General features: G+C 41.6%; 1 protein-coding gene across 4 annotated transcripts in view; it reads left to right on the forward strand.

Annotated features, from left to right (window-relative positions):
* Positions 1-13260, forward strand: part of GHR (growth hormone receptor) — a 278824-nt gene that overhangs the window by 189628 nt on the left and 75936 nt on the right. For all 4 annotated transcript variants that reach the window (XM_059916316.1, XM_059916314.1, XM_059916315.1 and 1 more), the window contains one exon: positions 2637-2702. In XM_059916316.1, the coding sequence (XP_059772299.1) occupies positions 2637-2702 (66 nt within the window). The remainder of the gene's footprint in view (positions 1-2636; positions 2703-13260) is intronic.

Genomic DNA, 13260 nt, shown 5'->3' on the forward strand with positions numbered 1-13260 from the left:
TGACCGCTCCTTCATTTATAGATCCCTGCCCAGAAATAGTGGGCTCACCAAGGCCAGGGCCTGTAGCTAATTCATTTCATAATGCCAGCATTTAAAAGCTCCTATAGGATATACTGGAGCTGTGATTCTCTGCTTATTGTCACCCTTCATTTGTTTTCCTCCATCGCTCGGCACTTCTAGACAGTGAGGACAGCTTGGACACTAAAACTGACAACTGAGGGGGACGTCTCCATTGCTAAGATGGCACAGTTGTTCTCATTGTGCTCGATTTGTAATCAGCACCCTCTCGGCACTGGCACAAATCTGTGGTTCTTCCCCAAGAATGCCATTTGTTCCTTTTATGCCTTGATTCATCACACACTGTGGAGGGTGTTAGCTGAGTAAGACTTTCTGCTTCATGAAAATGTTACCAAACACACCATAAGGAGGAAAGCACCAGACGTCTGTCTGCAAAGAAAGCAAAATCCTGGTTTGGGAAGAGTCAGGGGTGGCCAGTGCTCCCCAAGCATTTCCGGGCCTGAGGTTTGGCTCTGTGGGCTCCTTGGGGCCTCATAACTGATGCCCACATTCCATATCAGTCATCATTCTGGAGAAATTCGTCAACTTTCCTGCTGATCTGAGCCTGGAAACTGGTGTCTGTTTATTCACTTTCAAGCTGAAAATTGAGACAAACTTGCTGGATAATTTTGACAAAAATAACACGTATGATTCCGTGTCATCCCATGATTGACTTAATTTTCCTCTTTTTTTGAGCTATCAGAACTTTCTCAAGGCATATATAGTTGTCAGTGAAATAGGTCATTCACAGCTGGAAGTTATACAAACTTGCCAAACCTTGACCAAAAATAACGTTCTGGTGCCCAATTTAGGACAAGGGGTAATAAAGTGTTCTCTGACTTGTAGTAAGGAATTAAAGGCAGGGATTGGGGTCTAGACAATGGTAATAATAAAGACTAAGGATATCAAGACAGTGAGTAGACTTGAGGGGATTTTCATAAAATGCAGTTTTCCTTTCTGGTCACGTTAAAATCAATGTGTAGTACATTATCTACTCTAGGGAAACGTGTATTCCATTTGCTTTCTGTCATAATTCTTTATTGTATTTGGGAGTAAATGAGCTTCTACAGATGAAGTTAATATTAAAATTTAGAGAGAGACTGAAAGGAAACCCTTCCAGAGCTAATAGTCACACAGAATTTAAAATTTTAATTCACCAAAGCCCCCCCCCCAAACCTAACTTCGCTTAGAAGAAAACTCTCACTGATGTGCCCAGGCTGCAAAAACTTGCAAGCGTTAGAATTCCGCAGCATTTAGTGCAAGGATCTTAACTTCCTCTGTTAGGTTCTGTATTCTGAACTTCAGACCCGACAGCTGCTTCCTAGTGGTGAGCCAGGTGGGAGGAGTTAGTAAAAAAGCACATTGAAAAGTGGATCAGGACAGATGGACAGGATTCACCCTGCCTGAAATTCAGGGAGATGGGTGTGGGCCAGCTCACTGCGCATGCATCTTCATTTTCTTCCTCTTCCTTTTTTCATATCAAAGAAAGATCTCTTAGCGCTGTTACTGTGGGTTCCTATCGAGGAACAAAAGCATTAGCAGCTTCGCTGCTTTGAGGTAATGCTCTGTGTTTGTCGTGGGCCTGGACCAAACTGCCTCTCTAATAACCCACGGATAGCCTGATGGGATGGGAAGAATCTTGGAGACACCCCCTTCTCCACCAAGCCCAGATAACAGTTACAATACTTTTGTAGCTGAGGTGTTTGCAGTTCAACCCATTTCAACAGTTCAATGATAACTACAATGATCATTTTCCATTTTTCCTGTTTTTTTGGTTTTTTGGGTTTTTTTGCTGTGTTGGGTCTTCGTTTCTGTGCGAGGGCTTTCTCCAGTTGCGGCGAGCGGGGGCCTCTCGCAGTCGCGGCCTCTCCCGTTGCGGAGCGCAGGCTCCAGACGCGCAGGCTCAGTAGTTGTGGCTCACGGGCCTAGTTGCTCCGCGGCATGTGGGATCTTCCCAGACCAGGGCTCGAACCCGTGTCCCCTGCATTGGCAGGCAGATTCTCAACCACTGCGCCACCAGGGAAGCCCCCATTTTTCCTGTTTTTAATGCAACCTAATACTAGTATCAATAAAATTAAAACTGCTTTTATAATAGATGACTCATTGCCATCTCGTGTCCTAAAGTTCTGTCCCCCTCTTGTCCAACTTCTCACTTCCCCTCATTCCTTCCCTACTCCCAGGGTTGCTCACATGTTTATTTCTAAGAATAAATGCTTTTGACTGAACTGTTTTTAATACTCTTTTTGAAAAGAATTTATGTTCCTCCTTGTTTTCACAAGCAAGACTTAAGTTTGGACTCAAATGTTGTAGGAAGGCAATTTTTCATCCTTCCTGACTGTGTCCAGGCATGAGACCAGAGGCAACTAAGACCAGAAGGTTTCCATTTGCTCTGAACATTTAGGAGTTCTTTTTAGAGGGTAGGTGCAATTTTAGTTTGAAAAAGAAAGAAAGAAAAAGGAGAGAATTGTTGTGAGGTTGGGCCTGGTCACATTTTGACATTTGAAAATGAGATTGTAACAAAGTCACGTCAGACCACTTTTTATAGGGATAACAATGGTTTTCTTCTCTTTCTATTCCAGCCACACCAGCTGTCCTTGTCAGAGCATCTCAGAGTCTGCAGAGAGTTCATCCAGGCCTAGAGACAAGTAAGAATTTCACTCCCTTTTCTGCCTTCAACAATATTGTCCAGGTTTTACTGTAATTCAAGCTACTGTCCTTTCCCTATTTTATTTGGGATATGGTAACTGGATGAATGACTGACTGAAATTGCATGGGCAAACTAACAAATTTTTTTTTCAGAATTTCTTTTTCAACTTTTCTGCAAGGCTGCTTCTTTTTTTTCCCTTTTTTTTTTAATTGAACGAAAGATTCTTTAAATTCCAAAGTTCTTTACAATTTTCAAAAGTTTCATGCAAATGATTTCATATAATCCCATAATAACCCTTTCTTTCCTCTACCCCTGTATTGCCCCTCCCTCCTTCCCTCTCCCCACTGGTAACCACTAGTTTATTCTCTGTATCTGTGAGTCTGCTTCTTTTCTGTTTTATTCATTAGTTTGTTTATTTTTTTAGATTCCACATATAAGTGATATCATACAGTATTTGTCTTTCTCTGTCTGACTTATTTCACTTAGCGTAATATCCTCCAAGTCCATCCATGTTGCTGCAAATGGCAAAATTTCATTCTTTTTACGGCTGAGTAGTATCCCATTGTACATATAACACATCTTCTCTATCCATTCATCTGTTGATGGACACGTAGGTTGCTTCCATACCTTGGCAATTGTAAATAATGCTGCTCTGAACATTGGGGTGAGTATATCTTTTCAAATTAGTGTTTTTGTTTTTTGCGGACATATACCCAGGAGTGGAATTGCTGGGTCATATGGTAGTCCTATTTCTAGCTTTTTGGGAAATCTCCATACTGTTTTCCACAGTGGCTGCACCAATTTACATTCTCACCAACAGTGTACGATGATTCCCTTTTCTCAACATCCTCGCCAACATTTGTTATTTGTGTTCTTTTTGATGTTAGCTATTCTGCCAGGTGTGAGGTGATATCTCACTGTGGTTTTGATTTGTATTTGCCTGATGATTATCAGTGTTGAGCAATGTTTCATGTGCCTGTTAGCCATCTGCATCTCCTCTTTGGAAAAAAGACTGCTTCTTTATTTTTCTAATAAGCTTATCCTTAGAGGTTAAGTAAGGCCAAATTAATGCAAAGAAAAAAAGACATAAAATTACTTATTGTGGGCCAACAGTTTATTGAGTTTAGGAATCTGCGTTTTTGTTTTATAAGTCCTGTATTGTATTGTCATTATTATTTTGAGATATTTCTTTACCTAGTGATCACATCACCAGATAGTCAAATTTGTCGCTTCAACCAAATCGCCTTGGGCTCTGAAATTCTGTCCACTGCTCCGTGACAGCATTTACCTCACAACATCTTCATGCATGTGTTCATACCATGTGCAGGACTCAATGAGTTGTGTGCGCTGTGCAAATTAATTATGTTGTAATTAATTAAGGCAAAGCCTATGTTCTCTGCTTCTTCTAAATCCCTCACGTGACCTAAAAAAAACCGTGATCACATAGTAGGCACCTTCAATTAAATTCTAAGGATGGATTTTCTTTTCCTCAATTGAAGTATATGCTCGAGTCCACATTACAAAATAAAAGGGAAGTTAGTGTACCTGATTGTTTAAGCCATTGCTGTTTCAGGGATCATAACGGCATCATGAAACTATAATTGGGGTTTTGTGACTAAATTGCAGAGTCCTTTTCTAATAGGCGATGTAAACATCATTTTTCTTGGAGGTGACTGAAAGGGAGGGTTGGTGCTGTTTTTAACAAACGTCATCAATTCATCAGTTGTGCCAGACCGTGAACTCTACAACCCTCCTGTTTTAGAAGCATCTGACATGTTAATCCGCTCCCTAATTAATGTGAGGGGTTGTAGAAAGATTAGCTGTTGCTTATGTTTGGGTTATCCCCGCCAGTATATTCCAAAGCCTTCACTCGGCAGATGATGTGACTTATTGCTGCTTTCTGTAAGGAAATAAGAAGGAATCAGTTAAGAATGGTTTACTAACGGTGCATGCTCCATCCCACACTGGAACCCTCCCCAACACACAACCACAATACAGTGCCCTTCACTTGCCCCCAAAGTGGTGGTAAGATTTCCCCAAGCCATTTTCTTTGTCAAGTCATGGGGTCTGAGGAGCTTAAGCTTTGGGCCTTGTTGAAATACAACCTCTGAGTATGGCAGATGTGTTGAAGGAATTGCTGCCAATCATTTGGCATATGTTGATTTTCTGTCCTTGTGATAAACAAGAATAATAGCTATTACCCTTCATCTGTGGCACGTCACACAGACACTGAGCTCCCCACGCAAGGAAGAATCCTATCCTTCCAGCTGCTCCTTATCTGAAGTCACATGCCCTCTGTCTCAGGACTGATTGGATAAAGTACCCCATGTCAACGGATATGTCCGTATCACTGGGCACCTTCCGCAGTGCACTCACTAGGACACATGGCCACCTTTATCATCCAAGTGTCTCACTGAGATGCAACAGACCGTAGTGCTCCTGTAGCCTCACTGTGTCACTGTGGACACAGTCACTGTATCACAAATGTTTAACTCCCTGCCATGCACCCAGCACTAGCTAGCTCTACACCTTGAGGAAGAAAGAAATGTGTAAGATATTGTCCTGACCTCAGGGAGGTCATATTCCCCCTAAGGAGACAGTTTTACACTAAAAGCCAGTGTTCAAGATCTGTCAATTCACAGTTGTAATGTATGCATTTCCTGTGTGCACTTTTCTGAATTCTCAGATTCAAAGCAAAACCTTGTGGAAGAAAAATAAATAAACCCTCCCAGAGTGAATCCTAGACAGAACTGTCCAAACGTAAATAAAGGCCACCACCCTTCTGCAGGCCACCTTTACTTTACACTTGGGCTATCACAATAACCCTTTAGTAGCTGTCTCGCTCCTCTCTCCTTCCACACCCTACCCCGTCTCTCCTTCCTTGTATCCATCTTCCTCTGCCAGTAATGATTTTCAGAATCCAACATATCCCTCTGCTCTAAATAACCCTATCTTTAGTACCTTCCCCACTACCTAAATTTTAAACTGCAGTCCTATCCCAAGACACTCAAATCCACCATCTGTCATCTGACCCCAGCTTGTAAGTCTAGACTACCCACTACTCCCCAGGAACACTATGCTTTCCCTCCTCTGGGACTTGGCTCGTGCTGTCCCATCTTCCAGAACTATCATCCTTCCGCCTCACCCAGCATTCTGGAAATATAAATCCTGCCCATACTCTAAGGTTCAGCCAAAACACTTTGACCCTTGGCCTGAAGCAGTTCCTCCTTCCTCTGTGTGTGTCTTTGAGAGAGGTCACACAATTTCCTATCACTCTGAGGGGATATATTACACGCTGCTTTGGAGTGTAGTTATTTGCATATTTCTCTTATCTCCCTATCTGGATTATGAACAGCTGTGTCTTATTCAGAGTTGTATAACTCACAGTACCTCAAATGGTACCTTGAACATTGTAAGTAATAAATGATATTGCAAATAAATTAACTAAATGGAAGTATCCTTAATAGCTCCCTGGCTACCTCCCTTCGGCACGCTTGACAATTCCCACCAGCCCCCCTTGTTATCATGGAGCCTCTTGGCTCTCAGGGGCGGGGGGGTGGAGGGGGGGGCATTCATGGAGGAACAGATCTCGCCACCTGTGTTGATTGCCCATTAATCACCTTCAGTGTTGCTAAAAGGACTCATAGGAATCAAATGGTTTATGCTCAGGGGATAGCTTCCTTACAGGCAAAGGATACACTAGGGCAACAGCAGATGAGCCGAGTGCACTGACGGGGTCTGGAGAGCCCAGGTGTAGGCCTCTTCGTCCTCTCACTGCTCAGTCACACCAGACACCCTGTGTCTCCAGGTCTGGAACCACTACCTGTGTGCCTGCCAAGCACCTTGGTACCAGGAAGGCCAAAGTCTGCTCGTGATGGAGTTTCCTAGAGTGAGCTGGTCATGTAGGCGCACCCTAGCTATGTGGACAGCCTTACCAACAGCCCCCAGTTCCACTGAATTTAGGTGCAAACCATAAATTTAATTATATTGCTAAGCAGCATTGACTAGCTGACATATTCTGCCCTGAAACAACTCAGCGACCCATGACTACAGCACATCATTTATCTTTAGTTAACACAGTCTATACATAGCATTGCCAAGCATCAGTAACTCTGGAAAAAAAGCACGCGGTCAAACCGGACCAGCTAAAATTAACCCACGCTGCGCGCCGCTTAAAGAATTGCCCGTTGTGCTCATCTCTTCCTTCTCTTGCTCACCAAAAAGTATCTGTCCCAGCTTCTAAGCCCTTGGGGCTTTGCTTTCTGCGTGCTTTTTGCGTGGACCTAATCCATGTGAATAGGTGTTTGTGTGGTAATGGGCACATACTAAGCACATACTTCTGCAGAGTACAGGCTTGAGAAATATTTTCTGGAAACAAAGAGCTATTTTTAAAAGTCCCATGAGGACTTTTTAGCCCATACACATGGGTAGCAGCATACTTCACCTACGCAGAGGCATAAATATGAGCAAAAACCCACATATAGGATAAGAAGGATATTGACGGAGTTTACAGTTTAAAGAGGTAGGCATCTTTGTATACTTTAAAGAAGTAATGGTGCAAACTTATTGCAAAGAAAGCTGCTTTTAGTTGTGGGAGAGAGTGATTAGGATGGTTAGAATCTTCTAGAGAAAAGCAAAACATTGTTAGTGCTCCTGAAGAAGGCAGACTCCTGAGTTAGGCTGCTGTGGTCCCATGTGCTTTGTGTTGTTTTTCCAGTAATTTCATTTCGCTCTCAGAGTTGGTTTTTGGCAGAGGATTTGATGATCATATGGGCCAAATACTTAAGACTTATTAAACACAGAGAAATTATTAAAAGATTGCACATCATTCTGAGGGGGATTTTTCCTGTCATTTTTTTAAAGCCATACCTTTTCACTGAATTTGTCACGTATTACTATGAAAGTGTAAATTGTGTGATCAATGGCATCTCCACCTCAAAATAAAATGAATACCCAACTGGAGAAAAATACTGAAGTTTCACTGACTGGCATCTGGAGCACAAATTAGTCCAAGATTTTATGAAAACAGGCATCCTGAACATAAACATCCATGACTGAGGTCAGAATGCAGTTTTGAAAGAATCCCAAAAGATTATCATATTAGATGGGCACAGAAATGAATTGCTTAAATTTTTATAAGTTCACCAACAACTTCCTTTACAATGGTGAGTTACTCTTCAATAAAGACACTTATAGGAGACAAAAATTTAATATAGTAACTGTCATTTTGCTTGTTGGGGTCCTTACTGTACATTCTTAGCTGGACTCCTGTCCTAGCCTCCTAATTTTTCTTCCCTACCTCCTATTTTTTCCCTATCCCCAGCCATGCTACCCTCTGCTTCCACATTCATTCTTCTTACCTACCTTTGATCCAGTGATTCTTCTGCCCCATCATCTGCAGTAGCTCCCCACTGTTTCCTAAATTATGAATAAACTCATCTCTCTGGCATTTAAGAAGGCCCACAACATGGATCCTATGTACCCTTCCAGCCTCATCTCGCTTACGTACTATGTACACCCATGTTTGGGTCCCCTGAATTCCTGCTTCATTATAGCCATTCATAATGACCCCTTTGTCAGAAATTCCCTCTTCTTACCTCCCAGGTGGGAACAGTCCTTCAAGGATTTTGTCTTTAAGGCATAGTTCAAATATTGCTTTATCCACAAAGCTTTTCCCAGTTCCCCCAAGAGAATGCACACTTCCATCTTAGAATCTCTGAAGCCCTTTCTTTCTCCCTCTCTAGGAGAGTTAGTATATAGCACAGTACTTGAAGAACTCAGCTTCTGCAGCAAGACAGCTTTGTTTCAAGTCCCAGTTCTATTACTTACTTCCTGCATGATCTTACCTAAGTTTCATGACCTCTCTGTACCTTAGTTCTGTTTTGTTTTGTTTTACTTCTAAAATAAAGATGCTAATAGTACCTACCTCATAAAATTGTGGTGAGAATTACAAGTGTTGATACATTTAAAGTAGTTAGGATAGTACCTGGTCCCATGATGTGTATTGTATTCTCTTGTGGCTCTTATTTATATTCCAACAAGAATTAGAATTGAACTGTATGAAATTTCCCATATTCAACTCTATTTTGGACCGTCATATCATTATGTCATTTGTTTCAACCTAATGGAGACTCTTATGTGCTTTCTATTCCCTCTAATAGACTGTACTATCCCTAAGGATAAGGGCTATATCTTTTACATCCTTGTATCTTACAGTACCTGGTAAGGACCTGGCAAATGCCGAGTGTTTAACAAACAGTCAGTGGATTTTGCATGCACACGAGAAAAATTCAAAAAATAGAAGCCAAGTTTTCCCCCCAGTATCTTAAGTATTCTTTGGCTACCATAGACTACCATTATGTCCTCCGGCAGTCATTTATGAAAGGAGGGAGATTAAAATATGCAGGAGGAGACATTTCTCTCGTCCATTACTAATATACTTGCAGTCTTTCCCAAAAGCCTTCCACAGAACCTTAGCTTCAGGTCATGGGACCAGTGTCATGGTCTAGTCTTAGGGTGTGTCCCAGGATGTTTCTGTGTCATCACTGCGCTATCCTGAGGGCACTTCAGCTGCCAAGGGAATAGTAGCCCCCCTCCTGCCTCTGTAAGAGCCGAATGACCCTCTCAGCTTTAATCATTCTTTTTCATCAGATATTTTCAACCTTAAGGGCTTATTACCTGACAATACAGCTAAAATAAGCACAAGCTGACAATACATGTAAAAGAAACACAATATAAGGGAAGTGTGTCCGTGCAGGAATGGTATCTTAGAGAGAATGTGCAGCCTTTATTTGTTACAAAGAACTTGAGCTTTGGACACGCATGAGAGAGCAGCGCTGGGCTCTGACATCGAAGCTGACATTGAATTCTTTACAGTCTGCTGTTTATAAACAACTCAGTAAATGATTCAGTAAGTAAACACAGATTATTATGATCCCTTTTAAGGAAACGGTGTTTATGTTGGCTCCCTTTCACACCCAAACTAGTGGTAGCCCATCCTGACTCACAGACAGCACTAATATCCTGATAATGCCAAGCATCGTGCAAAGACTATTTATCCCCTTTCCTTGCTTCTCTGAGGTTGGAGGAAGGCCGGTAGAATTATACACTTTATACAAGAAGAAACAGAGGTGGGGCTTCCCTGGTGGTGCAGTGGTTGAGAATCTGCCTGCCAATGCAGGGGACACGGGTTCGAGCCCTGGTCTGGGAAGATCCCACATGCCGCGGAGCAACTAGGCCCGTGAGCCACAACTACTGAGCCTGCGCGTCTGGAGCCTGTGCTCCGCAACAAGAGAGGCCGCGACAGTGAGAGGCCCGCGCACCGCGATGAAGAGTGGCCCCCGCTCGCCGCAACTGGAGAAAGCCCTCGCACAGAAACGAAGACCCAACACAGCCATAAATAAAATTAATTAATTAATTAATTAATTTTTTTAAAAAATTCCTTTAAAAAAAAGAAGAAACAGAGGTAGAGACAAAACAGCTTTCCTAAGTCTCTTTAACAGACCAACAAGAGGGTAAAGAAGGTACCGTCAGTGCGATGCTTTGTATCTGCTCCTAGATGAGCAAAACAAAGTGTAGATAATGCATGTTATTGATAATTCAAATAACAGTGTTTAGTTATCTCAAAATAGGGACTTGATAGTGAGTTTTTCCGGGCTGAAATACTCAGATAATGCCTGCTATTAGTTTCCCAGTGGCGGTGCTTCATTATACACTCCCTGCCTTCACATATCATTGTTGGGAGTTAAGGATTCTTTGTAAGATAAATATTAGGTCTTAACTTTTTTATCCTCCTCAACTCCCAGCAATTTGCTGGGCCATAATCAGTGATGAGTAGATATTTCCCACTGAGTTTACGAGAGACCTGTTCTCTGTACATATGCTCAGACCAACGTTAGTGAACGTCTGGAGGGGGAGTGAGACCACTACAGCTCAAGGTCAGCCTCCTCAAGCCTCTGCAGGTCCTTTCTGATTGTCAACATATGTCAAGGTTGTCTGTTTATTCTGGAACCCAAACAGTAAGAAAAGAGTTAGAAATCTGTGGGCATATGCCTCGAAAAGCCTTGACTGTAGAAGTGAGTAACATTTTTTTTTGAAGTCTGAGAAGGATGATTAAGCATCTCTCTAAAAATTCCAGTGGGCCTGTGTGTACTCTACATACCCATTCCTAGTATGGTTTCTCTTCCAAAGCATAACACACATTTTTCAGGGGTGAAATCCAAGACAAACATTCTTTCACCCTAGGTGACCCCAGTGGGTGGTGAACTCTTTTTAGTGACTGGAAAGTTAAAGCATCCCAAAGTTGATTGTGACCTTTGAGTTCCAGACTGCAGCACTGACGACTTGCTTAGTTCTACAGCTTCAAAACCAGCTCTGTAATCACTGCTCTCAAGAGAACTCTGGCTTCTGCACACAGAAGCCTCTCTAGGGAGAGACAGAGGCTAGGCTCTGTCATTCCAGAAAGGCCTTTGTTCATACCAGCTCCTACTTGTGATACACAATTTTTCAGATAATGTGCACTTTTGCACTAAGGAAAAAACCTTGAATTCATCATACAGGTCTGCCCTGATTTTAATACAGATTAATCTATGCACTGAGAAAGCAGACTACACACCATATTTATAAAAAGATTTATGGAATTCAAACATAGGTACCATTGAGTAGAAGTTCAAATAATAGTGTGCCTTATGGCAAATATATGCAATATATATTTAAACCAAAAATAACTCAAGAGACACGAATTACTAAATAAAGAACTTATCACTTAGAAAATAGGTTATACAACTTTCAAAGGGCTTTTAAATATATATAATTTATAGGAAATTGATTTGCATGTAATTCACAATATATGATACAAAATAAGCTACTTTCTTTTAAGGTCAACAATTATTTGAACCAGGGGTTGGCAAACTATTGTCCTCAGTTGTTTTGTAAGTAAAGTTCTATTGCAACACAACCAGATCTATTTGTTTCAGATTGTTTATGGCTGCTTTGGGGATACAGTGTCAGAGTTGGGTAGGTAAAACATAGGTCCGCAAGCCTGAAATATTTACTATCTGGCCCTTGAAGAAAAAGTATGTCAACCCCTGTTATAAACAGAAAAAGATTGTTTCAATAAAAAGGTATTTTATGGAACTAGTCATCATGTTTGTATTGGTTGTTGTTTTTTAATCTCCTATGGAAAATTATTTTCAGTTGGTAACTGACATAAATGAGAATTCAGGATTCACTTTATGAATTTCCTTCACAGTCAACTCTTCTGAAATACATTCTATTGCAAAGTAAGATTAACAGTATCTGCTAATCAGTGTGGACTTGTACATTTTTATTATTATTGGTATTCCACCAAATGAAAGCTGAGCATCTGTAAATGCTTGGTGATGGACTGAATGGGCAATAATTTGCAACTGAGCTGTCTGAGATATGTCATCATTACCACATAATATTTATCTTATGAAGAGTTACAGTCAGTGTAACACACAGCTCCAGTTTGAGGGCAGACTTGACTTTACAGGTTTGTGGATCGTCCATAAACCGACTGCTGCCACTGAATTCATGCTGAAGAGTAAAGACAGAAGACTCTCCTTTTAGGAAATTGTGCACCGTGAAAGACTCGTAAACCAGAAACCTCACAACATTGTAGTAGATGTTACCGTTCAGATGAATGGCCTTTGTGTGTCCTCAAGATGTTCTCAAGTAACATTCATGTCTTTACTGCTACAGGTTATATTTTCATTTTCATATGTTATGGAAAAGCAGCCTTTAGCTCTTCTTGTTTCTCACGTAATATTCCATAGTAAATAGAATTTTAACACTACAAATTTGGATTCATTGGAGAGCAAATATTTGCAGGAGTGGGTCTGTGCACCTGTCACTGCGAAGCTCCTGCTGAACAAACCCCAGAGAAATGGAGAAACACCTGGATAGCATCCTTACTGCGACAGAAGCTCTTCTTTTTCTGAATTCCAAAAGCGTTTGAAGTTGCGCATCTTTTGCATTGAACTCAAGTGGCTTGTGTACATATGGTAGCTTCCCTTCAGTTGTAAATTCTTAGAGGGAAAGGACTTAGTCTTCCCTCATCTTTATATGCTCTGCTCCCTTCCTCCACAACATAAACAGGGCCTGATACAAAATGGGGGCTTACTATTGGTTAAATGAATGCCACATGAGTTCCAGGAATGACTTGAGAGCAAATGCAGAAGGGAAGTGGAGGGGGAGGCGTTAGCTTAGATTTCATGGTGTTTGAGTTTGACATCCTCTCCACAACGCTACAATACTGAGGAGAATTGTTTCCTGAATCTGAGAGCAGCAGATGCGTTTCCTCTTCTGCCATTTTTCTTTCTCATGGGGAAAAGCAGACAAGAAGGTCCTACAAAAGTATTGGAGGTGTTTGTTCTTATCAGCCACTAGTGATTGTGGCAAATTCTGTTGTTGGTTTCAGTTGGTGTCCCAGGCTGTGTGATGAGAACTTTGGAGTCTGGGGAGCTGGAGACCCTGAGTTGTCCTGTGTGTGTGTGCACCTGGCATACGGCTGACATGCTGTGAGCTCTGATTTA

This window comes from Balaenoptera ricei, chromosome 3 (assembly GCF_028023285.1).
Source record: "Balaenoptera ricei isolate mBalRic1 chromosome 3, mBalRic1.hap2, whole genome shotgun sequence".
Classification (NCBI taxonomy): domain Eukaryota; kingdom Metazoa; phylum Chordata; class Mammalia; order Artiodactyla; family Balaenopteridae; genus Balaenoptera; species Balaenoptera ricei.